The 25,722-nt window shown below is 41.9% G+C and overlaps 1 protein-coding gene across 1 annotated transcript in view; it reads right to left on the bottom strand.

Moving 5' to 3' along the window:
* Nucleotides 1-25,722, bottom strand: part of PPFIBP1 (PPFIA binding protein 1) — a 113,795-nt gene that overhangs the window by 10,197 nt on the left and 77,876 nt on the right. The window contains 11 exon segments of the mRNA XM_070755086.1: nucleotides 955-1,043; nucleotides 2,508-2,619; nucleotides 6,545-6,695; nucleotides 8,003-8,131; nucleotides 10,636-10,777; nucleotides 14,800-14,832; nucleotides 16,120-16,276; nucleotides 17,282-17,311; nucleotides 17,782-17,836; nucleotides 23,449-23,502; nucleotides 25,483-25,601. Coding sequence (XP_070611187.1) covers nucleotides 955-1,043; nucleotides 2,508-2,619; nucleotides 6,545-6,695; nucleotides 8,003-8,131; nucleotides 10,636-10,777; nucleotides 14,800-14,832; nucleotides 16,120-16,276; nucleotides 17,282-17,311; nucleotides 17,782-17,836; nucleotides 23,449-23,502; nucleotides 25,483-25,601 — 1,071 coding nt within the window.

Raw genomic sequence — 25,722 nt, 5'->3', positions numbered from 1 at the left:
GCGCTGCTTTGAATCCCAGCGAGGGGAGCCTCATCCCGGCGCTTCGACTGGCAACAGAAGTCCGGAGGCAGGGCATCCCACTAATGTGACTTAGTGATCATTTTTCACACTTACGACCATGGCATGGTCACGTGATTGACAGAGGTGTGACAACTGCTTCATATTTGTGACGGTGAACAGTGTTACATGGTTCCCTTTTCCAACCTTCCGACAAGCAAAATTAAAGGGGAATCCAAATTCATTTAACAACCGAGCGACGAACTCAATAGCTGTGGCAATTCATAATAAAGGCCGTAAGGTGGAACAAAATTTTACTGTTGTGAGCCGCCCCAAGTCTACGGAGAGGGGCGGCATACAAAATAAGTAAGTAAGTAAGTAAGTAAGTAAGTAAGTAAGTAAGTAAGTAAGTAAGTAAGTAAGTAAATAAGTAAGTAAGTAAATAAGTAAGTAAATAAAATTAAATAAATAAATAAATGAGTAAATGAGTAAGTAAATAAGTAAGCAAGCAAGTAAATAAATAAAAAAATAAGAAGTAAGTAAATAAATAAAATTAAATAAATAAGTAAGTAAATAAGTAAGTGAATAAGTAAGCAAGTAAGTAAATAAATAAAATTAAATAAGTAAGTAAGTAAATAAATAAGAAGTAAGTAAATAAATAAAATAAATAAAATAAATAAAATAAAATAAATAAAATAAATAAAATAAATAAAATAAATAAAATAAATAAAATAAATAAAATAAATAAAATAAATAAAATAAATAAAATAAATAAAATAAATAAAATAAATAAAATAAATAAAATAAATAAAATAAATAAAATAAATAAAATAAATAAAATAAATAAAATAAATAAATAAATTTAATCTGTCTCGCTTAGCGACTGAAATTGTGGGCTAAAATGATGGTCGCAAGTGGAGGACCGTCCGTCAACGGCACAACAACGGAGTTGCTTACAATGGTCATGTAGTGAAGCATTCGGCCGTCCACTTTCCCCTCGTCAAACTGGGTCTTATACTGGGGCAGCCCAATGTCGTCCAGCCACCCTGGAAACAGAAGAAACAAAAAATGTGAAATGGCTTCCCTACAAATGCAGACACACCAGTGAGACATCGGGGCTGATAAATATCTTCTGTGAGAGAGGCCTCGGTGGTCTCTGAGCTCTGTTATTTTCTTGCAGACGTTTCGTTGCCCAGCTAGGTAACGTCATCAGCGCAAGTAAGTGTTCTGCCTGGCTACTACTAGCCACCCACGAGCAGAGAAATAAGTCAAACACATTACAGGAGAGCAATAAATCAAGAAGGTCTCTCTTATGTACAAAGGCCAAACGCCTGCTTGAATGCAAGACCAATACTGATTTATGAGTCCAGAAGGTCAGGGTTACTCACTTAAAGTCCACCCAATACGTTTAAGCTTGTGCCAGAGCAATGTTGATTTATGACTCCATAAAGTCAGAATTCCACACTCAAATCGGCACAGCCTTTCCTGTGAAGAGACTTCACAGGAATCCAAACCAAAATGCAATCATACTGCAACAATGTTTCTTTCTTCAAAAGACAAATGATAATCACCCATGCAAGCACTCCGACCCTCCCTTTTTTATCAGGGTTTCAGCAGCGTCATTAACTCTTAACAGCTGTGGCTCTATCATTTGTTTCTACGCTTGCGCAGCTGCTCCCGCCTTCCCAAGATCCTCCTGACACGGGGATTCGGGATAGGATTACTCATGACATCTTCCTCTTCTGAGTCCGAGGAGCCTCTAGCTGGTGAGCTGGCTGAACCCATCCCCCCTGTCTGTCTCTTCCTGCTCACGGCCTTTCTCTCCCTCTGATTCTGCTTCGCTGTCTGAGGCATCTGGCTGCAACCAGACTGGTCTTCTGTAAACCGATGACTCCCACTGTTCTACATCAAAATCCCCAGCTACAAGAGCTGGCCTGAAGCCAACCACAACAGTAAGGAGGGAGGTTTGCAGAGTGGAAGAGGAAGAGGAGACGGCGAGGAGGAAGAGAAGGAGGAGGATTATGGGGTCCTTGGTGCTCTTTCAGATGTTTCATGACCCAGTTAAGTAACATCATCAGTGTTAGAGGGCAGGAGGAGGAGGAGGGAAGACGGGGTGAAAGCAAAGGAGGAGGCAGATAGAAAGGAGGATGATAAGAGGAGGAAGAAGGAGATCGAGAACAAAGAGAAGGAGAAAGAGAAAGAGAAGGAGTGGAAGGGAGGAGGAAGAGGAGGAGAAGGAGAAAGATCTCGCTCCGATGCGTGCGTCCATCCGCTGGTCAGCTGGAGCTGTGCGCGCAGCTAATTTTTTGCTACCGGAACCACCTAACCCGCCCCTCCCCCAATCCATGTAGCAACCCAATACTGGATGTGACCCACATGATGTTCAATATACAGTACACAAATACTTTTGTGATAGAACGAGGTGGACGCATCTTAAAATCCACTCTAAAACAGAGCAAAAAAGGGGCAAATTTTAAAAAAATAAAATAAAATAAGGGAAGGGAACATACTTGTAACCCAGTTAAAATCCAGCTTCCCGTAATTGTTTTCTTCTTCGGAGCCCAAAGCTTGAAGTGCGAGTTGTAGCTTTTTCCGGTGTAGCGGATGTTTTATGCCAAGTTCCTACGCAGGGGACACAAAATGACGTCTTTGGATCAGCATTAATCTTTCTGTTCGAGGCATCCGATACACGCAGGCGGGGGCAAGTTTGTGACACAGATCCATAAATAAGAGGCTTATTATTCGTTCAGATTGTGTGTTTTTATATCGTTTTTCCATTATAAAAAGTGTTGGGAGTTTATTAGCAGTTCAGGGTGGGTTTGGGTTTTTTTGCTTTGATATATACAGTGATCCCTCGATTAGCACGGTCTCGATTAGTGCGAAACGCTACAACACGGTTTTTCAAAAAATATTAATTAAAAAATACTCCACGTTTTTTTTTGCTATACCACGGTTTTTCCCACCCGATGACGTCATACGTCATCACCAAGAGTCACTTCTCTATCTCTTTCTCTTTCTTTCCTGTCATTCTCTGCTTCAATCATTTTCTCATTTCTCTTTTTTTCTCCCCTTTTTTTTATCATTTCTCTCTCTTTCTTCCTCTCTCACACTCTCTTCCTCCCTCTCTCATCTCTTTCTTTCCTTCTCTCTCTTTCCTTCTCTCTCCCCCCCTCCACTTGCCCACGAGAAGAAAAAAAGCAACCTCTGCCGGGCAGCTCCCCTTGTGCCCCCGCTTTGTGCCTGCCTCTTGTCCCCCTCTTTTGGGGATTTTTTTTTCTTTTCTGTCTGAGTGCGTCTGTGTGAGCGCGAGAGAGGGAGTGCGTGTATGTGTGTGTGTGTCTGTTGCGGCTTGGGCTGGTCGGCCTCGGAGGCGGGAGAAGGCGAAGAGGTAGCAAGCGGGGAACCCGGCTGGGTGGATGGCGGCGGCGGCGTGTGTGTGTGTGGTGGCCGCCTTCAGCTTGGGGTCGCCGCCGGCGTGCTCGAAGGACGTGCCGCCGCCCGCCTTGGAGCCCTCGAAAGCCTCGTCGTCTTCTGTGCTCTGCTCGCCGCTGCTCTCCAAGCGGGGCGCAGCGGCTGGGAGCGCGCGCCTTTTCTCCCCTGCGTGGATCCTGGCTAGCCGTCGCGCCTCTCTTGAAGATGGGGAGCCTGGCGACGTGCTGTTTTCCCCCACCGAGGACAATCGGGGTAAACTCTTTTGGTTGGGAACCAACCGGCCCGGTGCTCTTTTGGCTCTCTTGGGGTTTCCCCTTTGCCTGGGCAGCAGGAAGACCCAAGGAAGGTTCCTTTGGCCGGCCAACAGCTGATCTGCTCCGCAGCGCGGCAGCAGCGAGGAGCCGAAGATGGGGTTTCCCCTTTGCCTGGGCAACGGGGAAACTCCATCTTCGGCTCCTCGCTGCTTCCGCGCTGTGGAGCAGATCAGCTGTTGGGCGGCCAAAGGAACCTTCCCTGGGTCTTCCCCGCTGCCCACACGCAAACTCCACCATCTGCGCATATGCGGCCATGGGAAAAAAAGGGCGCGCATGCGCAGATGGTGTTTTTACTTCCGCACCACTATAACACGGAAAATCGATTAGCGCGGGAGGTCTTGGAACGTAACCCCCGCGCTAATCGAGGGATCACTGTAATTGCTTTTGTGTTTTAATTTTTTTCCCCTTCTATTTGCTATGTAGTTATTGAAACAAACAGGCTGAAGAACTGTTTTTAATCTGTGAGCTGTCAAGACTCCTAAATGCGATACTAATTTTAAGTAGCTGAACTCAATTGCGGTTGAAAGTTGCATAAGTTGTATAAACACACACACACACACACATACACAATGAAATACACAATGAAATTTATTTTGTGTTTTGTTTGTATTTGCTATATAGTTATTTAAACTTGCTACTTTTACTACATTTACTACATTTACTACATGGTATGTTTGTGTTTATGTTTGGTTTTATAATAGGGGTTTTTAGTTGTTGTTTTTTATTATTGGATTGTACATGTTGTGTTTATTATTGTTGTTAGCCGCCCCGAGTCTGCGGAGAGGGACGGCATACAAATCCAATAAATTATTATTATTAATTATTATTATTTAAATTAGCATACCAACTTTAATTCAATTCAATTTATTAGATTTGTATGCCGCCCCTCTCCGAAACAATATTATAGTGAAATCGCTGAGCTTAATTGTGGTCGCAAGTTGATGTGTATGGGTTTGAGTGTGTATACACACACATACATACATGCATACATAAATACATACATATATATATATATCTTATGGACACAAGATGGCAGCCTTTGTTAGCAATTCAACTACGTGGCAGTAGTTGAATTGCTACTTAGCGGAGCTTCGTTGCAACTCTCAAGTCGCCATCAGAAGACAGAATTTCCAGCTCTCGGTTGAACTGTGGGGTCCTTGGTGCTGTGTTGAGGTGGGTTGTCTTCTGACAGATGTTTAACCAGCTGATTATTTATTTATTTTTATTTATTTATTCATTTGTCCAATACACAAATACATAGGAAGAAAAATAGACATGTAGTAATATATATAAGGGTAAAAGTGAACTTAGAGGAGAGGATATATGAAAGAAAGAAAATATATATATGATAAGTGAGAGAAAGGAAAGACAATTGGACAGGGGACGAAAGGCACACCAGTGCACTTATGGACGCCCCTTACTGGCCTCTTAGGAACCTGGAGAGGTCAATCGTGGAGAGTCTAAGGGAGAAATGTTGGGGGTTAGGGGTTGACACAATTGAGTCCGGCAATGAGTTCCACGCTTCGATAACTCGATTGTTGAAATCATATTTTTTACAGTCAAGTTTGGAGCACTTCGTATTAAGTTTGAATCTGTTGCGTGCTCTTGTGTTGTTGCGGTTGAAGCTGAAGTAGTCATTGACCGGTAGGACGTTGCAGCATATGATCTTGTGGGCAATACTTAAATCATGTTTTAGGCGCCGTAGTTCTAGGCTTTCTAGGCCCAGGATTGCTAGTCTATTTTCATAGGATATTCTGTTTCGAGTGGAGGAGTGAAGGGCATAAAACCATCAGTAGGTATAAAACCATCAGTACATCAGCACTGATGATGTTCCCTAGCTGGATCACGAGACGTCTACCAGAAGACAACCCACCTCAACACAAAATGGGTGGACAGTGCGGTCAGCAGGTAGGGAAAGCAAGTAGAATGCTTGGCTGCATAGCTAGAGGTATAACAAGCAGAAAGAGGGAGATTGTGATCCCGCTGTATAGAGTGCAGGTGAGGCCACATTTGGAATAATACTGTGTCCAGTTCTGGAGACCTCACCTACAAAAAGATATTGACAAAATTGAACGGGTCCAAAGATGGGCTGCAAGAATGGTGGAAGGTCTGAAGCATAAAACCTATCAGGAAAGACTTCATGAACTCCATCTGTATAGTCTGGAGGACAGAAGGAAAAGGGGGGACAGGATCGAAACATTTAAATATGTTAAAGGGTTAAATAAGGTTCAGGAGGGAAGTGTTTAACAGATAAGTGAACACAAGAACAAGGGGACACAATCTGAGGTTAGTTGGGGGGAAAGATCAGAAGCAACGTGAGAAAATATTATTTGACGGAAAGAGGAGTAGATGCTTGGAACAAACTTCCAGCAGACGTGGTTGGTAAATCCACAGTGACTGAATTGAAACATGCCTGGGATAAACATAGATCCATCCTTAAGATAAAACACAGGAAATAATATAAGGGCAGACTAGATCAGTGTTTCTCAACCTTGGCAATTTGAAGATATCTGGACTTCAACTCCCAGAATTCCCCAGCCAGCATTTGCTGGCTGGGGAATTCTGGGAGTTGAAGTCCAAATACCTTCAAGTTGCCAAGGTTGGGAAACACTAGACTGCTGGCTGGGGAATGATGGGAGTTGAAGTCCAGATATCTTCAAATTGCCAAGGTTGGGAAACAGTGGACTAGATGGACCAAGAGGTCTTTTTCTGCTGTCAATCTTCTAGGTTTCTATGTAACACAGCACCAAGGACCGCACAACTCTCAAGTCAACTTGGGGGACAAAATATAAGTGTGTTACCTTCTCCAAATCACTCTGGGATGCTTGCAGGAGGGTCTGGCCGGATAAGATCCAGTGTTTCCCATTCCCGATGTAAAAACCCAGGCCCTGGTCCTGAAGCCAGCTGCAAACCTGTTCTTTCCTCCACTTGGCAAACGGCATGTCCAGATCGCTAAAGGAATAAAGACGGACCGTCAGGCGGAAGCCATTGTTTTGAGTTGGAGTCTGTTCTGCTTCGGGCCTAATCGGATCGGAACAAAGCAGCACCCACGGGCAGAAAATCCAAACTAAACACATCTCTGTTTAAAAACGATTTCTCGTCCAGCTGCATTCAAGCATCATAAGAAAAAGTGAAAAAAGAAACAATTCCATCTGTCCGTCCATCACCCTGGGGGGGGGGATTACTGACCCCCTCGGAGAGGGTCCGCAACTTGGGCGTCCTCCTCGATCAACAGCTCTCATTAGAGAACCATCTTTCAGCTGTGGCAAGGGGGGCGTTTGCCCAGGTTCGCCTGGTGCACCAGTTGCGGTTCTACCTGGACCGGGAGTCACTGCTCACAGTCACTCATGCCCTCATCACCTCAAGGTTTGACTACTGCAACGTTCTCTACATGGGGCTACCTTTGAAGAGTGTTCAGAAACTTCAGATCGTGCAGAATGCAGCTGCGAGAGAAATCATGGGCTTCCCAAAGTATGCCCATGTTGCACCAACACTCCGCAGTCTGCATTGGTCGCCGATCAGTTTCCGGTCACAATTCAAAGTGTTGATTATGACTTATAAAGCCCTTCATGGCATCGGACCAGAATATCTCCGAGACCGCCTCCTGCCGCACGAATCCCACAGAGTTGGCCTTCTCTGGGTCCCATAGACGAAACAATGTCGTCTGGCGGGACCCAGGGGAAGAGCCTTCTCTGTGGCAGCCCCGACCCTTTGGAACCAGCTCCCCCCGGAGATTAGGATTGCCCCCACCCTCCTTGCCTTTCATAAACTCCTGAAAGCCCACCTCTGCTGTCAGGCATGGGGGAATTGAGACATCTCCCCCAGGCATGGGGGAGTTAGGATATTCCTTCCCCATGGCCATTACAAGTTATGTATGGTATGTTTGTGTGTATGTTTGGATTTAATAATAAGGGTTTTTAGTTGTTTTATTAAATTGGATTGTTACATGTTGTTTTTTATCATTGTTGTTAGCCGCCCCGAGTCTGCGGAGAGGGGCGGCATATGAATCCAATTAAAAAAATAAAAAATAATAAAAAATAATAATAATAATAATAATTATTATTATTATTATTTATGTATGGTATGCTTGTGTGTATGTTTTTTTAAAATAATGGGTTTTTAGATATTTTTAAATATTAGATTTGTTATTGTACACTGTTTTTATTATTGCTGTGAGCCGCCCCAAATCTACGGAGAGGGGCGGCATACAAATCTAATAAATAATAATAATAAAATTCTGTATTACTTCTGTGTCTTACTTATTCGATTGCCCGAGGTCTCTGGACCAGCCCAGCCTCGGACCAGCCGTCGCTCTCGTTCCGCCTCTTTTGAACTCGGTCTCCGTCATATCGTCAGGATTGAATGTGGTGGATTGGCTTCTTCTTAGTCTAAGGACGGAAAAAATAATCCAAATTTGAAGAACGGGGGGGAATTGTGGCATTGAGGAGAACATCAGAGATAGCAATACCTAGAGCAGTGGTTCTCAACCTTTCTAATGCTGCGACCCCTTTAATACAGTTCCTCATGTTGTGGTGAACTCTTCCTGCATATAGGTAGCCCTCAACCTACAACGGTTTGCTTAGTGCCCGCCAGACGTTACACAGGAGCGAAATCAATCATCCATTTTCTTTTAGTTTTTCCACTGTTCCCTTATTTTTTATTTTTTATTTATTCTTTGTCCAATATACAATACATATGGAAGAGAATAGACATTAAGTAATATATATAAAGATAGAAAGTAAAAAAGAAGAGAAGTAGATGGGAGGGAGAGAATATATATGATATAAGAGATAGGGGGAGAATATATATGATATATATAATATATATATATTCATTTGCAAAAACACAGAGATTGGAACTCCAGCCTGATGATGGTAAATGTGATTTTACCGAAACGTCGCATAGACATGCAAAACATTACACAGGGCAAAACCCGAACTCAGAACAATCTACATATATATATATATATATATAGATAGATAGATAGATAGATAGATAGATAGATAGATAGATAGATAGATAGATATAGATATAGATATAGATATAGATATAGATATAGATAAGGAGATAATATATATAATATATGAGATAAGGAAAGACAATTGGACAGGGGACGATAGGCACATCAGTGCACTTATGTACGCCCCTTACTGGCCTCTTAGGAACCTGGAGAGGTCAATTGTGGAGAGTCTAAGGGAGAAATGTTGGGGGTTGGGAGTTGACACTATTGAGTCCGGTAATGAGTTCCACGCTTCGACAACTCGATTGTTAAAGTCATATTTTTTACAGTCAAGTTTGGAGCGGTTAATATTAAGTTTGAATCTGTTGTGTGCTCTTGTGTTGTTGCGGTTGAAGCTGAAGTAGTCGTTGACCGGAAGGACGTTGCAGCATATGATCTTGTGGGCAATACTTAAATCGTGTTTTAGGCGCCGCAGTTCTAAGCTTTCAAGACCCAGGATAGTCTATTTTCGTATATTATTATACGAAAATATATTATACGTGTATCTCTTCCACCCCTGTTTTCTTCGCTTCTTCTTTCTCTTTCTTCTACCTTTATACCAACAACTTGGGTACAAGTAATCAAATTATTAAGTTAAAAGGTTTTGTTTATAGGTCAATAATTTCATATCAGTTTGCTAAGGATTAGGTTGCTAACATAGATCCATCCTAAGATAAAAGACAAAAAATAGTATAAGGGCAGACTCGATGGATCGTGAGGTCTTTTTCTGCCGTCAGTCTTCTATGTTTCTAAGTGATTAATGGGATTAAATTTAATTAAATTTTTGATTTAACTGAATTAAATGTTCGTATCGATAGAGAAAACAGAGAATAAAAAAGAATGAAAGGGGGTCAATTGTTGACAATTGTATTCATATATAAGAATTGCTTAATACAAGAATTCATGAATTTGAAATATGTTTAAATATATGGCATGTTTAAATTCAGTTACTGTGGATTGACCAACCACGTCTGCTGGAAGTTTGTTCCAAGCATCTACTACTTTCAGTCAAATAATATTTTCTCACGTGGCTTCTGATCTTTCCCCCAACTGACCTCAGATTGTGCCCCCTTGTTCTTGGGTTCACTTTCCTATTAAAAACACTTCCCTCCTGGACCTTATTTAACCCTTTAACACATTTAAATGTTTCGATCATGTCCCTCCTTTTCCTTCTGTCCTCCAGACTATACAGATTGAGTTCATGAAGTCTTTCCTGATACGTTTGATGCTTAAGACCTTCCACCATTCTTGTAGCCCGTCTTTGGACCCCTTCAATTTTGTCAATCTCTTTTTGTAGGTGAGGTCTCCGGAATTGGACACAGTATTATTCCAAATGGGGTCTCACCAGCGCTCTATACAGCGGGATCACAATCTCCCTCTTCCTGCTTGTTGTACCTCTAGCTATGCAGCCAAGCATTCGACTCGCTTTCCCTACCGCCTGACTGCACCGTCCACCCATTTGGAGACGGTCAGAAACCACTACCCCTAAATCCTTCTCTTCTGAAGTTTTTGCTAACACAGAACTGCCAATACAATACTCAGATTGAGGTATGTCTGGTGAGCTCCATGGATGAAGTTTTGCAGAATGGCATAGAAACATAGAAGACTGACCGCAGAAAAAGACCTCATGGTCCATCTAGTCTGCCCTTATACTATTTCCTGTCTTTTATCTTAGGATGGATATATGTTTATCCCAGGCATGTTTCAATTCAGTTACTGTGGATTTACCAACCACTTCTGCTGGAAGTTTGTTCCAAGGATCTACTACTCTTTCAGTCAAATCATATTTTCTCACGTTGCTTCTGATCTTTCCCCCAACTAACTTCAGATTGTGTCCCCTTGTTATTGGGTTCACTTTCCTATTAAAAACTCTTTCCCTCCTGAACTTATTACCTGCCAAACAACTTCTTGATCCCTCTCGCCTTCTTCTTGGAGTCCGGAGAAGGCGGGGTGAGAGGTCCACCTTCTGCGCCTTTGGATGGACGAGGGAAGCCGGCCAGATCCAAGTGATCGGGAGAGTCCTTCTCCGACTCTGCTATTAAATAAAAGCAAATCTCAACTTAAGTACCACTTTATGTCAAGTCTCTTTCCTTGAACTGGGAGAGAGGTCACTTTTGCGAAAGGCCGGTTCTATCATGGCAAGTTGACCACGATCGACAAAAGAATTTTCCTTTGAAGCCATTAATTAACCATTGCTCCGTTTTTAAAAAGCCGCACAACCGATTCTCTGTATTACGTCTCGATTTCCGCCAGCCCCGATTCTGTTTAATTATCAACGTATGGAGTAAAGATTGAGCAAGCTTGGAACAAGAACCAGTTAGAACTTATTATTCCATAGTTGTTGGTAGTAATCGTATCTTTGACGAATGTCCAGAGAGAAGGTTAATGGAGGCCCTGAAGGGTCTCTTGTCTTCAGATCAATTGCTTTAACCCTATGTTGCCTCTAAGTAACCTCTGTGTATTTTGCACCATCGCTGGGGTAGAAAGAAATGAGCTACGTTTTTGCCATTTCCACAAACTTGGTTGCAAAGTGCAATTTTGGATAATTCATTGAAGCCCAATGACCAGTTACATTATTTGCCCTTCCTTCCTTCCTTCCTTCCTTCCTTCCTTCCTTCCTTCCCCTTCCTGATCAGTGTCCTTCCCTTTCCTTCCTTCCCTTATCAATTTTTCCTTCCTTCCTTCCTTCCTTCCTGAGCAGTGTTCTTTCCTTTCATACCTTCCCTTATTATTTTTCCTACCTTCCTTCCCTCCCTTATCAGTGTCCTGCCCTTTCCTTCCTTCCCTTATCATTTTTTCTTCCTTCCTCCCTTCCTCCCTTCCTTGTGTCCTTTCTTACTTTTTCTTCCTTCCCTCCTTCTCCATCCCCCCTTATCAATGTTTTTCCTCCTTCCTTCCTTCTCCCCCTATCAGTTTTTCCATCTTTCCTTCCCTCCGTCCTTCTTCTTTCTCTCCCTCCCTTTCCACCAGTGTCTTTCTTTCCTTCCTTCTTTCCCTGATCAGTGTTTTTCCTTCCTTCCTTCTTTCATTCCTTCCTTCCTCATCAATGATCTTTCTTCCTTGCTCCTACTTCCCTCCCTCCTTCTTTCTCCCTCCCTTATCAATGTTTTCTTTCTTTCTTTTTCTTTCTTTCCTTCCTTCCTTCCTTTTACTCATCAGTGTCCTTCCTTCCTCTCTCTCTCCATCCCTCTTTCCTCCCATCCTTTCTTCCTTCCTTCCTTCCTTCTCCTCCATCCTTTATCAATTTTTTCCTCCCTTCCTACTTACCTACCTAAACCATACATACAAAATGTTTGAAACACTTCACACACCTCCCATAGGTACCCTTGCTTAAGTAAAGGGGGGGGGAAACAGCTCAGGCAATATTTTTTTGGGTGGGGGAGTGATGACTCCCTAAGACATTTGTTGCCCGCCCCCACAATACAGGAAGGACACTTTGCACAAGACAAATTATCAGACATGCCAAGCGACTTTTCCACAAAATGCCATGCAGGTGTGTCTTATCTAAGCAGCCAACGCATTCAGGTATTTTCACAAACAGCCCAAAGCAACAAGGGGTGAGCTTGGAAGAGGAGCGAGGAAACATTCCATTCTTTGCAGGGAGATAAGGTGGATAAACGACGGTCCTTGAAGACCAAGCGTGAAAGAACCATGGAATGAAATTTCATTGAGTTTAATTTATTTGACCTACAGGGTGCGTGTTCCAAAAGTAATGCAATTTTTTTTTTTAAAAAAAAAAGGAATTTATTGAACAGATTTGCACAAACAATTAAAATTCTTCAAAGTACAGTGGAACCCCGACATAAGAGCTGCTCTACTTAAGAGCAACTCGAGATAAGAGCTGGGAGGGGAGAGATATTTTTGTTCTACTTACAAGCCCAAATTCGAGATACAAGCGCCAAGGAGCTGTCTCCTGAAGCCAAACGCTAACTTCCGCGTTCGGCTTCAGGAGACAGCTGCGAAGCGGCGCGCGTGTTTTAAAAGGTTGCAGCCGGCCTGGGGGGCTCGGGGGGGTGCTTGCAGCTTTCTTTCTTGCTCTTTTTCTTTCTCTCTTTTACCTTCCCTTCCTCTATTTCTTCTTTTCTTTCTCCTTCCCACCTTCTTCCCTCCCTCCCTCCTTTCACTCATTCCTCTCTTACTCTCCCCTTTCATAAGTTTCCTTGCTTCCTGCCTCTGTTCCTGTCCCTTCCCCCTTTCTTTCTTTCTTTCTTTCTTTCTTGCTCTTTTTCTTTCTCTCTTTTACCTTCCCTTCCTCTATTTCTTCTTTTCTTTCTCCTTCCCACCTTCTTCCCTCCCTCCCTCCCTTCACTCATTCCTCTCTTACTCTCCCCTTTCATAAGTTTCCTTGCTTCCTTCCTCTGTTCCTGTCCCTTCCCTCTTTCCTTCCTTCCTTCCCACCCTCCGTCCATTCATTCACCCATTCCTCTCTTGATCGCTTAAAGCCGGTCCCTGGTGCAAAAAGGGTTGGGGACCTCTGTCCTACAGGATTGGGTGGCAGAGAAGTTGAACATATGTAAATTTAAAAGTTTAAGAAAGTTTACAAGTTAAGTGAAAGAAACTTCATTATTCATTTATATGTACATGTACATTTCTTCATTAAAAACATGTCTTTCTGCATAATTTAGACTAACTTTGTGAGTTTTTTGAGGGCTGGAACCAATTAAAATTATTTACATTAATTCCTATGGGGAAAAGTCGTTCGAGATAAGAGCTGCTCGACTTAAGAGCCCAGGTCCGGAACGAATTAAACTCGTATCTCGAGGTACCACTGTACTGTCCTTGGGCCTCTACACATTTTTTCCAGAGACTGTGCCATGACCAGCACGCGCCCTGGTGGGCGTCTTCAGCGACGTCTCGCAAGGTCTTCGTCACGGCTGCTTGGATCTCTTCTATGGACGAAAAACGCACCTTGCCACAACGCGCATTGTTGAAATAATCATTATTTCAACAACTCCATGATCCCTTGTAGTGTGGGAACTGGGCAACTGGATGGAGCTGACTGTTTAGTGGCCCATTGCCTTTCCTGTTGCCAATGCGGAGTTTTATTATTATTATTATTATTTTTATTAGACTTGTAGGCCGCCCTTCTCCAAAGACTCGGGGCGGCTTTGTTTTGTCCAGCAGATACAATCTCAGCGTGCCCAGAAGAGAAAAATATCTGTCTCTACGTAGGATTGAACCCATAGCCTCCTCTAAGACACGGCACCACTCCATAGATGCCTTTCTTGCATTGGCTGCCGATCAGTTTCCGGTCACAATTCAAAGTGTTGGTCATGACCTTTAAGGCCCTACATGGAATTGGACCAGATTACCTCCATAACCACCTGCTACCGCACGAATCCCAGCGACCAATAAGGTCCCACAGAGTTGGCCTTCTCCGGGTCCCGTCAACTAAACAATGTCGTTTGGCGGGCCCCAGGGGAAGAGCCGTCTCTGTGGCGGCCCCAGCCCTCTGGAACCAACTCCCCCCAGAGATTAGAATTGCCCCCACCCTCCCTGTCTTTCGTAAATTACTCAAGACCCATTTATACCGCCAGGCATGGGGGAGTTGAGATATTTCTTCCCCCTAGGCCATTACAAGTTATGCATGGTATGTTTGTGTGTATGTTTGGTTTTTATAAATAAGGGTTTTTAGCTGTTTTATTATTGGATTGTCACATGCTGTTTTTTATCATTGTTGTTAGCCGCCCCGAGTCTACGGAGAGGGGCGGCATACAAATCCAATAAATTATTATTATTATTATTATTATTATTATTATTATTATTATTATTATTATTATTATTTCTGGTGTCTCTTTGAAATTCAGCCTTGCCAAGAAAGCACTGAGGAGAACATCTCAAAAGTCAGGCTGTTCCAACTTCAAAATATTCCGCGCGCTTCTATAAAGAATCTCCATAAAGTAATCCAAGCGGGAGGGCTCAACGACAAGGGAGAAGGATGAAGGCTGTAGGCCAGGAGAAGGCGTGGTCAAGGGAGGGCCATGCATGACTGACGGCTGGGAGTTATTAGCGGCTCTTCAAACGGGGCACAGGTAAGGCATGCGTGTTCTACTGTACCTAAGACGGGCGCACTGGCACTTCGACTGCGGTCTTCAGGCATCCAAACAACGCAAAAAACCAGGCGCACAAGAATATAGGCCAAGGGCAACAAGATAAGACATAGGAAAACTTAAACACTTTCAAGTCAGACAGGAAGGCCAAAATAAAATAAAAAAACCCTCAGTGCATGCTGGTGCATTTATATTAGAAGGTTCAAACATTCACTTGCTCACAACCAAGAAAAAACAGTTGCTATTACGTGGATTTAAAGTGAGTAGGGTCTCCTAAATGAGGCAGCCCTCCACATAACTTAGGATTCTTGACAAATGTATCTTTTATTTATGTACACTGAGAGCATCTGCACCAAAGACAAATTCCTTGTGTGTCCAATCGCACTTGGCCAATAAAAGGATTCTATTCTATTCTGTTCTGCTCTATTCAATTCTAGTCTAGTCTCTACATTAAATATTGTACCTTACGATTCTTGATGAACATATATTTTCTTTTATGCACACTGAGAGCATCTGCACCAAAGACAAATTCCTTGTGTATCCCATCACACTTGGCCAATAAAGAATTCTATTCTATTCTATACTATTCTATTCGACTCGAGTCTCTACATTAAGTGTTGTACCTTACGATTCTTGATGAACATATCTTTTATTTTATGTACACTGAGAGCCTCTGCACCAAAGACAAATTCCTTGTGTGTCCCATCACACTTGGCCAATAGAGAATTCTATTCTATTCTATACTATTCTATTCAACTCGAGTCTCTACATTAAGTGTTGTACCTTACGATTCTTGATGAACCTATCTTTTATTTTATGTACACTGAGAGCCTCTGCACCAAAGACAAATTCCTTGTGTGTCCCATCACACTTGGCCAATAAAGAATTCTATTCTATTCTATACTATTCTATTCGACTCGACTCTAGTCTCTACATTAAGTGTTGTACCTTACGATTCTTGATAAACATATCTTTTATTTTATGTACACTGAGAGCCTCTGCACCAAAGACAAATTCCTTGTGTGTCCAATCACACTTGGCCAATAAAGAATTCTATTCTCTAATCTTCTCTAACTCTACTCTGCACTACTCTACCCTACTCTACTCCATTCCTAATATGATTTGATTGCTTATTTGTAGCCTCTGACTATCCAGATTCTTGACAAATGTCACTTTTCTTTTATGCACATTGAGAGCATCTGCGCCAAAGACAAATTCCTGCATTTTGCAAATGGAAACATACTTATAGTAAGAGTGGAGTAGTTCCCCTCCTCTCCCAGCTGTTAATTACAAGTGTTGAAAAGTTGAATGCCACGTCTGGACCTACCCAAATTAGGTGCACTCGCCGTCCTTTTGTTGCTTTTGATCTTGAAAAAACCTCGGCCGAAGGACGACCTGGCTTTGCGAGATCCAAAAGCGTCTTCTTCGCCCGGAGACTTGCAAGGGAGGGTGACGTATTTGCTATTATCCACCGGTGATTTCGTCTGATTGGTTGGAGGAAAAAACCAAAGGGGGAAAAAGTCAACTTTGCAGTCACGGTCAGTGACATCACTGGACACAAGAACATTGAAGTCAGAAAGATCAAAGGTCAAATGAAGATGGCATGCTCAAAATGTACATGGACACTTTTCCAAATAGTCGTTGGATGACAACAATTCGTTTAGTAACCGTTCAAAGTTTCAGTGGTGAATTTTAATATACCAAGAATATATTTTGTAAGGGAAAAAATGGAGCTGTGTTCTTTGGAATAGATAATGCCATCTACAGGTTGGAAGAATAATTGCATCAGACTGTGGGAACCTATTCAGGTTGACAGCTGAGACTAACCTTGAACAGAAAGTATTATTTTGGAGTTGAAAAGAAACTCAAAAACAATGCTATTTGGACTGATAAAGACTGGCTTAGGCTGTATTTTTGGGGAACCTGGTGAACTGGATTGGATTAGATTAAAATTAGCTTTAAAAAGATTAGCTTTATTTTATGTACGCTGAGAGCATATGCACCAAGACAAATTCCTTGCGTGTCCAATCACACTTGGCCAATAAAATTCTATTCTATTCTGTTCTGTTCTATTCTAAAAGACTATAAATGAAGAACTTTTAAAAGACTACAAACTTTCTGAAACGACAATGTTACAATGGCACTATATTTTTTATCCCCAAGACAATTCTCATTCAGTTTTTACATTTCTCTGAATTTTGTACTGCGTGCACATAATTGGCCTGTAAATAGTAGACGCTTGGAACAAACTTCCAGCAGATGTGGTTGGTAAATCCACAGCAACTGAATTTAAACCTGCCTGGGATAAACATATATCCATTCTAAGATAAAATAAAGGAAATAGTATAAGGGCAGATTAGATGGACCACGAGGTCTTTTTCTGCCATCAATCTTTTATGTTTCTAATCACGAAAGAGGATAACATTGGTTAAAAAGAAAGGAATAGGTTAGATAGAAAAAACAACCAGCTCTATATTATATCCCATTACCTCTTCTAGCTTGTCTCTGGACCCTTTATCCTGTGGAGAAGAATTGGACATATTAAATATGTCACGTAAATTGCTACTTCATTGACTCACTCTTCGTTTAATTGTAACTAAAATATGTTCAGGTCATCTATGACAGACAACTGAATAAAAAATCCCGATTATATCTTATAAAACAAACTTTTATTATGTTTAGAGCCTTTACATATTTGTTTTAAAAAGACAATGAAAACCTTGTTTCTAATATAGGTAATTGCAACCATTCTTTTTTTAGAAATAAGTCTAGCTAGAATGTGTTTGATCAGAAAGGTTTAAACCTTCTCTGATTTGCTATCATACAAATGAAGCTTCCAGCACGTAAATTACTTTTAAGTAATTAACATTCACAGGCAATCCAAAACCATAAAATACAGGACTGAAAAGAACAGTATGAGTTAATAATAGCACGTCAATCATTCATAAGAATATTTAAAAAGAAATTAAAAATAAGTAAGATGACCCACCTCTGATGTGTCTTTCTTCAAGTTTCCAAGACTGCTAGATTTTTGTAGAGCTGAACTTTGGGAACAAATTATAAGAAAAATAAGCAATCAGAACTTCAAATTTGGGGCTCAGATATTCAATTAGCAAGGTAAAAATTAGAACAGATTACATCATCTTTTAAGCCAGGATGACATGAAGCACAAACAATGTAAAACTTAGTAGAGGAAGTTCTCTAACTGATATCCGAAAGAACCAGGAAGCGGGAGAAAACACAATAGTTTTCCAAATCTTATTCTTTGAAAACTTAGCCCATAAGTGTCTTTTTTTCCCCAATTCAGAAAAACAAAATTGGTTGCACTAATTAAAGGAAAGCTCTGATATGCACGGGGTTCCTGTCCTAATGTCTTTTTATCTTTTATATCTCTACTTTATACTTATGTTAAACAGACTACAATAAAATACTATATTTGTATGACAAGAAAGGAAGGAAGGAAGGAAGGAAGAAAGAAATAGAAAGAAAGAAAGATAGAAGGAAAGAGAGAAAGAAAGAGAGAGAGATAGATAGAAAGAAAGAAGGAAAGAAAGAAAGAAAGAAAGAAGGAGAGAGAGAAAGAAAGAGAGATAGAAAGAAAGAAAGAGAGAAAGAGATAAAGAAATATAGAAAGAAGGAAAGAGAGAAAGAAAGAAAGAGAGAAAGAAAGAAAGATAGATAGAAAAAAGGAAAAAGAGAAAGATAGAAAGAAAGAAGGAAAGAGAGAAAGAAAGAAGGAAAGAGAGAGAGAAAGATAGAAAGATAGAAAGAAAGAAAGAAAGAAAGAAAGAAAGAAAGAAAGAAAGAAAGAACCCATAGACATGAATCAATCTTCAAACTGGTGGAGCTATTGAACGTACTACTAAAATACTCCCTTGACTATTGCAATGCACTCCACATGGGGCTACCCTTGAAGAACGTTCGGAGACTTCGGAGCTAGTGCAAAATGCTGCTTCTGTGCATGCGCAGGAGTGAAAAACAAGATGGCAGCACTAAACGCTCTAGTTTGGGGGCGTGGCCAGTCGGCCATCGCTACCAGTTTGGGGAGCGGGGACAAATTTCCACTACCAGTTCTATAGAACTGGTCCGAACCCACATCTGGAACTACCACAAAACCAGCAAACCCAGAGAGCTCTGAGGAACCCAAGGAGACATGGGTCGGTCAATACATTTCAGAGTCAACAGAACAAGAGAAATATTTCTCCTGGTGCTTTTTATTACATTAGTTGAAACAAGAAGGATGGATGATTGATTGTGTTACACAGGGTTTTTACCTTTTAAATTTTCTAATTATTCATAATTAATTATTTTTATTGTTGGATTGAATTTTATTCTTGTAAGCCGCACGAGCCCACGAGGAGAAGAGTGACCTATAAATCGAAGTACAGTGGTCCCTCTACTTACAAACTTAATTTGTTCCGTGTCCAGGTTCTTAAGTAGAAAAGTTTGTAAGTAGAAGCTATTTTTCCCATGGGAATCAATGTAAAAGCAAATAATGCGTGCAAACCCATTAGGAAAGAAATAAAAGCTCGGAATTTGGGTGGGAGGAGGAGGAGGAGGAGGAGGAGGAAGAAGAGGAGGAGGACAGTCACTGCCGAAGGAAGAAGGGGAGGGGAGGGGAATAAAAAAAATCCAAAACTTTAAGGCTTAAAAAAAAAAGAGGGACTCTGAGCCGCCAAGAAGGAGCATGTGCCTCCCATACACCCGGCGCGAGGCTGTCTCCCATACAGTGCGCCAGAGAGAGAAACCCAGGGGGAATGGCAGGAAACCGGCTGGGCCTTCGTGCCGCTCTCAAATTTCCTGGGGAATTTTTCAGGGCTCGGGTTCTTAAGTAGAAAATGGTTCTTGAGAAGAGGCAAAAAAATCTTGAACACCCGGTTCTTATCTAGAAAAGTTCTTAAGTAGAGGCATTCTTAGGTAGAGGTACCACTGTAATAAATAAATAATAAAGATTAAATAGGGCAAGGAATCACCTGATAAACTCCAATTTAATTGTTCCTGAAGATTTTTTTTCCTCTAAAACTAATTTGAGATTATGGGACTAAAAATTTGAAAAGGCCGTGAATATGTTCAATGAATGTGTTCATGAACATGAATCACACATCTGAATCAATTATACTCAAGCTGCCACAACCGAAAACTTTGCAAATGCGCATCAGCTGTCAAAATTCATTCTCCTGCAATTTTTCAAACTAAGTTTCCAAAGCCAGACACACAGGAGATCAAACCGCATGCCTTTTTTTTTGCGTGTGAGATTTAAATGACAATATGTAACGAATAAACCGATTCAATGCGCCAGTCGTGCACAAAATGAGCATGCTCTCTTTCATTTAAGCTCAATTTTCAGATTTAATTTCCGAACTGATTTGCCACACAGATAAAGGACCAGTTGCTTGAAAAGCCATGCGTCCACAGAGAAATAAGCGCTCCTAGAATGGTTATCTGTGCAAAAGAGACTTTAAGATAATGAAACCCTTTGCTGAGGTTAATTATTATTATTATTATTTATTAGATTTGTATGCCGCACCTCTCCGAAGACTTTAATCTTTTCGGTGCCCTTGTAATTTTGAAATGTCACTAAACGAACTGTCGTAAGTTGAGAACTACTTATACCAAACATGGTATGTTTGTTGGTATGATTGGTCTGTTAAATTGGGGTTTTTTAGATTACTTTTTTAATATTAGATTTGTTACATTGTTTTTTATTGTTGTTAGCCGTCCCGAAACTTCGGAGAGGGGCGGCGTACAAATCTAAATAAACTAAACTAAACTAAACTTTATTCCCTCAGGTGCTGAAAGAGTATATGAGCGCACTATCGCGCATTCACAAGTGCCCACACCCATCATTCAAACCGTGGGGGGGGGGGGGTTGAAAACAGCTTCCCCTGCACCCCAGAGGCTGAAAATGGCCTGTTTCCCAACTTCTGGTGGGCCCAGTAGACTTGTATTTTGCCCTCCCCAGGCTCCAAAGGCTTCCCTGGAGCTGAAAGAAGGTAAAAATGCTCCCCACATCCCTCCGGAGGCTCTCTGCCAGCCTAAAACGCCCTCCCAGAGCCTCTGTGCAAGCCAAAAATCAGCTGGCCGGCATACACACGCATATTGGAGCTGATCTAGGGCAGGGATAGGCAAGGTTGTCTCTTCTGTGACATGTGGACTTCAACTCCCAGAATTCCTGAGCTAGCATGATTGGCTCAGGAATTCTGGGAGTTGAAATCCACAAGTCCTAGAAGAGTCAACTCTGCCTACCCCTGGTCTAGGGCAATGACTCATGTACCAGCAGATATGGCTCTGTGTGCCACCTGTGGCCCCCGTGCCGTAGGTTTGCCATCCCTGACCTATACCCATGATGGCGAATCTATGGTACATAGAGCCATATTGAAGGGTACGCGAGGCACTGCCCTATGTCAGCTCCAGCTCACATGCCAGTTTTCGGCCTTGGGGAAGGCTATTTTGCCCTCCAGAGTCTTCAGGGAAGCTTTCTGAAACCCCAGAGTGAAAAAAACGTCCCAACGAGCAAACCGGAAGTACAAAAACGCACTTCCGTTTTGCCAAATGTGCTGGGTTTTTTGTACTACAGAGTTTCAGGAAGCTTCCTTGAAGGCTCCAGAGTGCGAAAAACAGCACAACAGGCAAACCGGAAGTCTGTTTTTCTGAACTTCCTGTTTGCCCGTTTGGCCGGTTTTTCACCATCCCAGGCTTCAATGAGTGCGCGAGGACAGGGGAATTGTGGGCATGCGCAGGGTAAGCGCGGGGGACGCACGAGTGGGGGGAGGAAATGGGTGTGGGCATGTACGCAAATCAGAAAAGGTTCGCCATCACACCACCCTGAATCGTCTTGAGAAGGGCGGCCTAGAAATCAATCAAATATATATATGTATGTATCACATGTTTTACTGATCCAACAGAAAAAACATACATACATATATATATATATATGTCGGCTGTGATGTTCCTTCAATGCACCAGGGTGATTTGACACAAAAACATGTAACCCTTCCCTGGTACAGAGCTGAAGGGATTGGATACCGTAGCCTACAGGTTCATTCTCTGCCTTACAAGGCCAAGGTTGCAGGTTCAAGTCCCAGTGAGGGTATGGCTAGCTGATGAGGCCAGAATAAGGCCGAAATAGATCTATCCTAGTCTCCCTTAATTTTCAAATTCGGCAAAAACATGTGACACACATGTATAATTAATATACAGTGGTACCTCAAGATACGAACCCCTCGTCTTACGAACAACACAAGATACGAACCCGGGGTTCAGAAAAAATTTGCCTCTTCTTACGAACTTTTTTCGTGTTACGAACGCCAAACCCGAACCTCCGCGTTTGGCGTTCGGAGGCTGCTGGGAAGCCCCCCAGCCCGGCTGTCACCTTTTAAAACAGCCGTGCGGCTTTCAAGCAGCCTCCGAACGCCAAACGCGGAAGTTTGGGTTTGGCGTTCGGCTTCGGGAGACGGCTGGGAAGCCGCGTGGCTGTTTTAAAAGGTCACAGCCAGATGGCAGCGGGTTTTTTGCGGGGGGGGGGGGGTTTGGTTGCACGGATTAATTGACTTACGAACCTTTCGTCTTACGAACCTCCCCCTGGAACCAATTAGGTTCGTAAGACGAGGTATGACTGTATATATTAATTTTAATTAATTAATTTTAAATATTCAGCAAAATATGTGATATATATTTATATGTATGTATGTATGTATGTATATGTATGTATGTATCACGTTTTTTTGCTGAATTTTTAAAATTAAGGGAGACTAGGATAGATCTATTTCGGCCTTATTTTGGCCTCATCAGCTAGCCATACCCTCACTGGGATTTGATCCAGCAGCCTCTGCCTTGTAGGCTCTATATATTAACCACTGAGTGCCATGGAGAGTTCAGAATTTAGTGTGATATCCCCTTCTCAGCCTGCCATTTCTCTTCAATTAAACTTGTGGGGAGAATATTGTGTCATATACTCACTATGAAATAATTATTGGGTTAGAAACGACTGCAAAAATACGCATCTCGGTCCAGCAAAAACTATACTGCTCAAAAAAAAAATAAGTTACACATTCTATATTTGAATGAATGAAATATTCTCATTTGTTCTGTCCAAAGTTGAATTGGTACAACAGCATGTGAAATTGATGATCAATCAGTGTTGCTTCCTAAGTGGACAGTTCGATTCTGCAGACGTTTGATTTACTTGGAGTTACATTGTGTTGTTTTAGTGCTCCCTTTATTTTTTTTGAGCAGTGTATGTAATAACTTTGTTAATTGAAGCACAAGTGCTAAGGATTAATTTAGGGGTGCCTGAATTCAATCACTTTTTTTTTTTTTGCCTTGCAGGAAAAAAACTAGCTAGAAATCGTTTTGAGAATATATATATATATATTACAAAATTCGATAAATCCCCGGCGCTATGCAGCTTGCTTGGAGATGTTTCATGCTGTAACAGAAAAGGGAAACTAAACTAGAATAACTGGAAGAGCAGAAGGAAAACAAGAGCATGAAAAGAATCGAGAAGCAGACCCCCGGAAGGGGCAGAAAAGTCAAAATGGCCACCATCCTTTTGAGTCCAGCCTCCTATCAACAACACAACGGCATTGATGTCGAAGAATTTAATTAGTTTTTGGGTTTAGCTGAGTCGAGATTTCGATTTCAATGGGATACTTACATTTTTGAATCACTTAGCTGGGTTTCTATCGAAACCATCGCTGGGCGATTCTCGCTGCAAAACAAAAAGTTAAAAGAAAATAGAGACTTAATTAATCCCGCCTCATCTAATAAATAGTATTTTTTTTACCAATAAAGACATTATTTCTCATAAAATATTTATTTGTCCTAGAAAGGAAAGAAACATTGTTAGAACTCTGACCATAACTGTTGGGTGAGTAATATTATTATTATTATTATTATTATTATTATTATTATTATTATTATTATTATTATTATTAATTAGATTTGTATGCCGCCCCTCTCCGAAGATTCGGAGGGAGTTAGAGGGAGTTAGAGTTTATAGCTTATTTCTCTGAGTCACCCTCTTTGTCTGGCTACTCACTGCTAGGTTAGCTCTGCAATCTCTCTGTATTGTAGTCATGTATTATAGCTAAAAGTCTTCGGAGAGGGGCGGCATACAAATCTAAGTAATAAATAAATAATAAATAAATAAAATGTGTTTAGGCTTCATATCTTTGTTTGCTGATTAGGACAAAAACAACTGGTAAAAAAGACTATGTACAGTGGTCCCTCTACTTACGAATTTAATTCATTCCCTGACCAGGTTCTTAAGTAGAAAAGTTTATAAGAAGAAGCTATTTTTCCCATAGGAATCAATGTAAAAGCAAATAATGTGTGCGATTGGGGAAACCACAGGGAGGGTGGAGACCCTGTTTCCTCCCAGGAGATTCCTATAGAGGCCCCATGGTGGTTTCTTCCTGCCTTTTCCGGCCCTGTTTCCTCCCAGAAGATTCCTAGAAAGGCCCACATGGAGGCTTCTCCCACCTTTTCCGGCCCTGTTTCCTCCCAGGAGATTCCTAGAGAGGCCCCACGGAGGCTTCTCCCGCCTTTTCCGGCCCCGTTTCCTCCCAGGAGATTCCTAGAGAGGCCCCATGGAGACTTCTCCATGCGTTTTCTGGCCCTGTTTCCTCCCAGGAGATTCCTAGAGAGGCCCCACGGAGGCTTTTCCCACCTTTTTGGCCCTGTTTCCTCCCAGGAGATTCCTACAGAGGCCCCATGGTAGTTTCTTCCTGCCTTTTCCTCCTGTTTCCTCCCAGAAGATTCCTAGAAAGGCCCACATGGAGGCTTCTCCCACCTTTTCCGGCCCTGTTTCCTCCCAGGAGATTCCTAGAGAGGCCCCACAGAGGCTTCTCCCCCCTTTTCCGGCCCCGTTTCCTCCCAGGAGATTCCTAGAGAGGCCCCATGGAGACTTCTCCATGCGTTTTCTGGCCCTGTTTCCTCCCAGGAGATTCCTAGAGAGGCCCCACGGAGGCTTTTCCCACCTTTTTGGCCCTGTTTCCTCCCAGGAGATTCCTACAGAGGCCCCATGGTAGTTTCTTCCTGCCTTTTCCTCCTGTTTCCTCCCAGAAGATTCCTAGAAAGGCCCACATGGAGGCTTCTCCCACCTTTTCCGGCCCTGTTTCCTCCCAGGAGATTCCTGGAGAGGCCCCACGGAGGCTTCTCCCTGCTTTTTCCGGTTACAGTTTCAGAAGCTCGGGTTTGTAAGTGGAAAATGGTTCTTGAGAAGAGGCAAAAATATCTTCTTATCTAGAAAAGTTCCCAAGTAGAGGCGTTCTTAGGTGGAGGTACCACAGTACTTGGTAATATTCGGGTTGTTATTCTGACTTATTATGCATATGACGTTAGACTGTTTATCTGGATTTGTTATTTCTCAAAGTAAACTTCAATTCAAGTTAGTGTAACTGTATGTGGCTGAGTAGTTTTTCACAATTAATCTCAATCTAAACATTCCTGTGCGTGCACAACCTTGGTAAACAAGGATTACTCTGCTCATACATGAACAAACATAGTTAGGGGTCATTCTTCTAAAATTAATTTGGACGGCAATCTGCGAGTTGAATTGGAACAAAATTTCCAGAGGAATTTTTAAGAGAAATTATGAGCAGTCCACAAAAATATTGTAGGAACGTTCTCATCTCTGTCTCATCTCAGCTAATGACTTTTGTTCTTCATGGAAAACTTAAGGCCTTACCTGCTTTCGCTTTCAATTTCCATCGTGGATGGACTGTTTCCTCTTTCGGTCTGTTCTTCTGGACCTCTGAGCAACTGTGGAAAAGAAGGGATGGAAACTTGCAGGACGCTGGTGTGGAACTGGATGGAATTCTACAAAAAGAAAACACATTGTATGTTGCATTAAGCGACAACAGATACTTACTGTATTTATTAATCAAATAAAGGAAGCATAACAGAAGCTCCATAACCTGAAACCTTC

Source organism: Erythrolamprus reginae, chromosome 6 (assembly GCF_031021105.1).
Source record: "Erythrolamprus reginae isolate rEryReg1 chromosome 6, rEryReg1.hap1, whole genome shotgun sequence".
Classification (NCBI taxonomy): Eukaryota; Metazoa; Chordata; class Lepidosauria; order Squamata; family Dipsadidae; genus Erythrolamprus; species Erythrolamprus reginae.
This window is presented reverse-complemented; position numbering and strand designations above follow the sequence as displayed.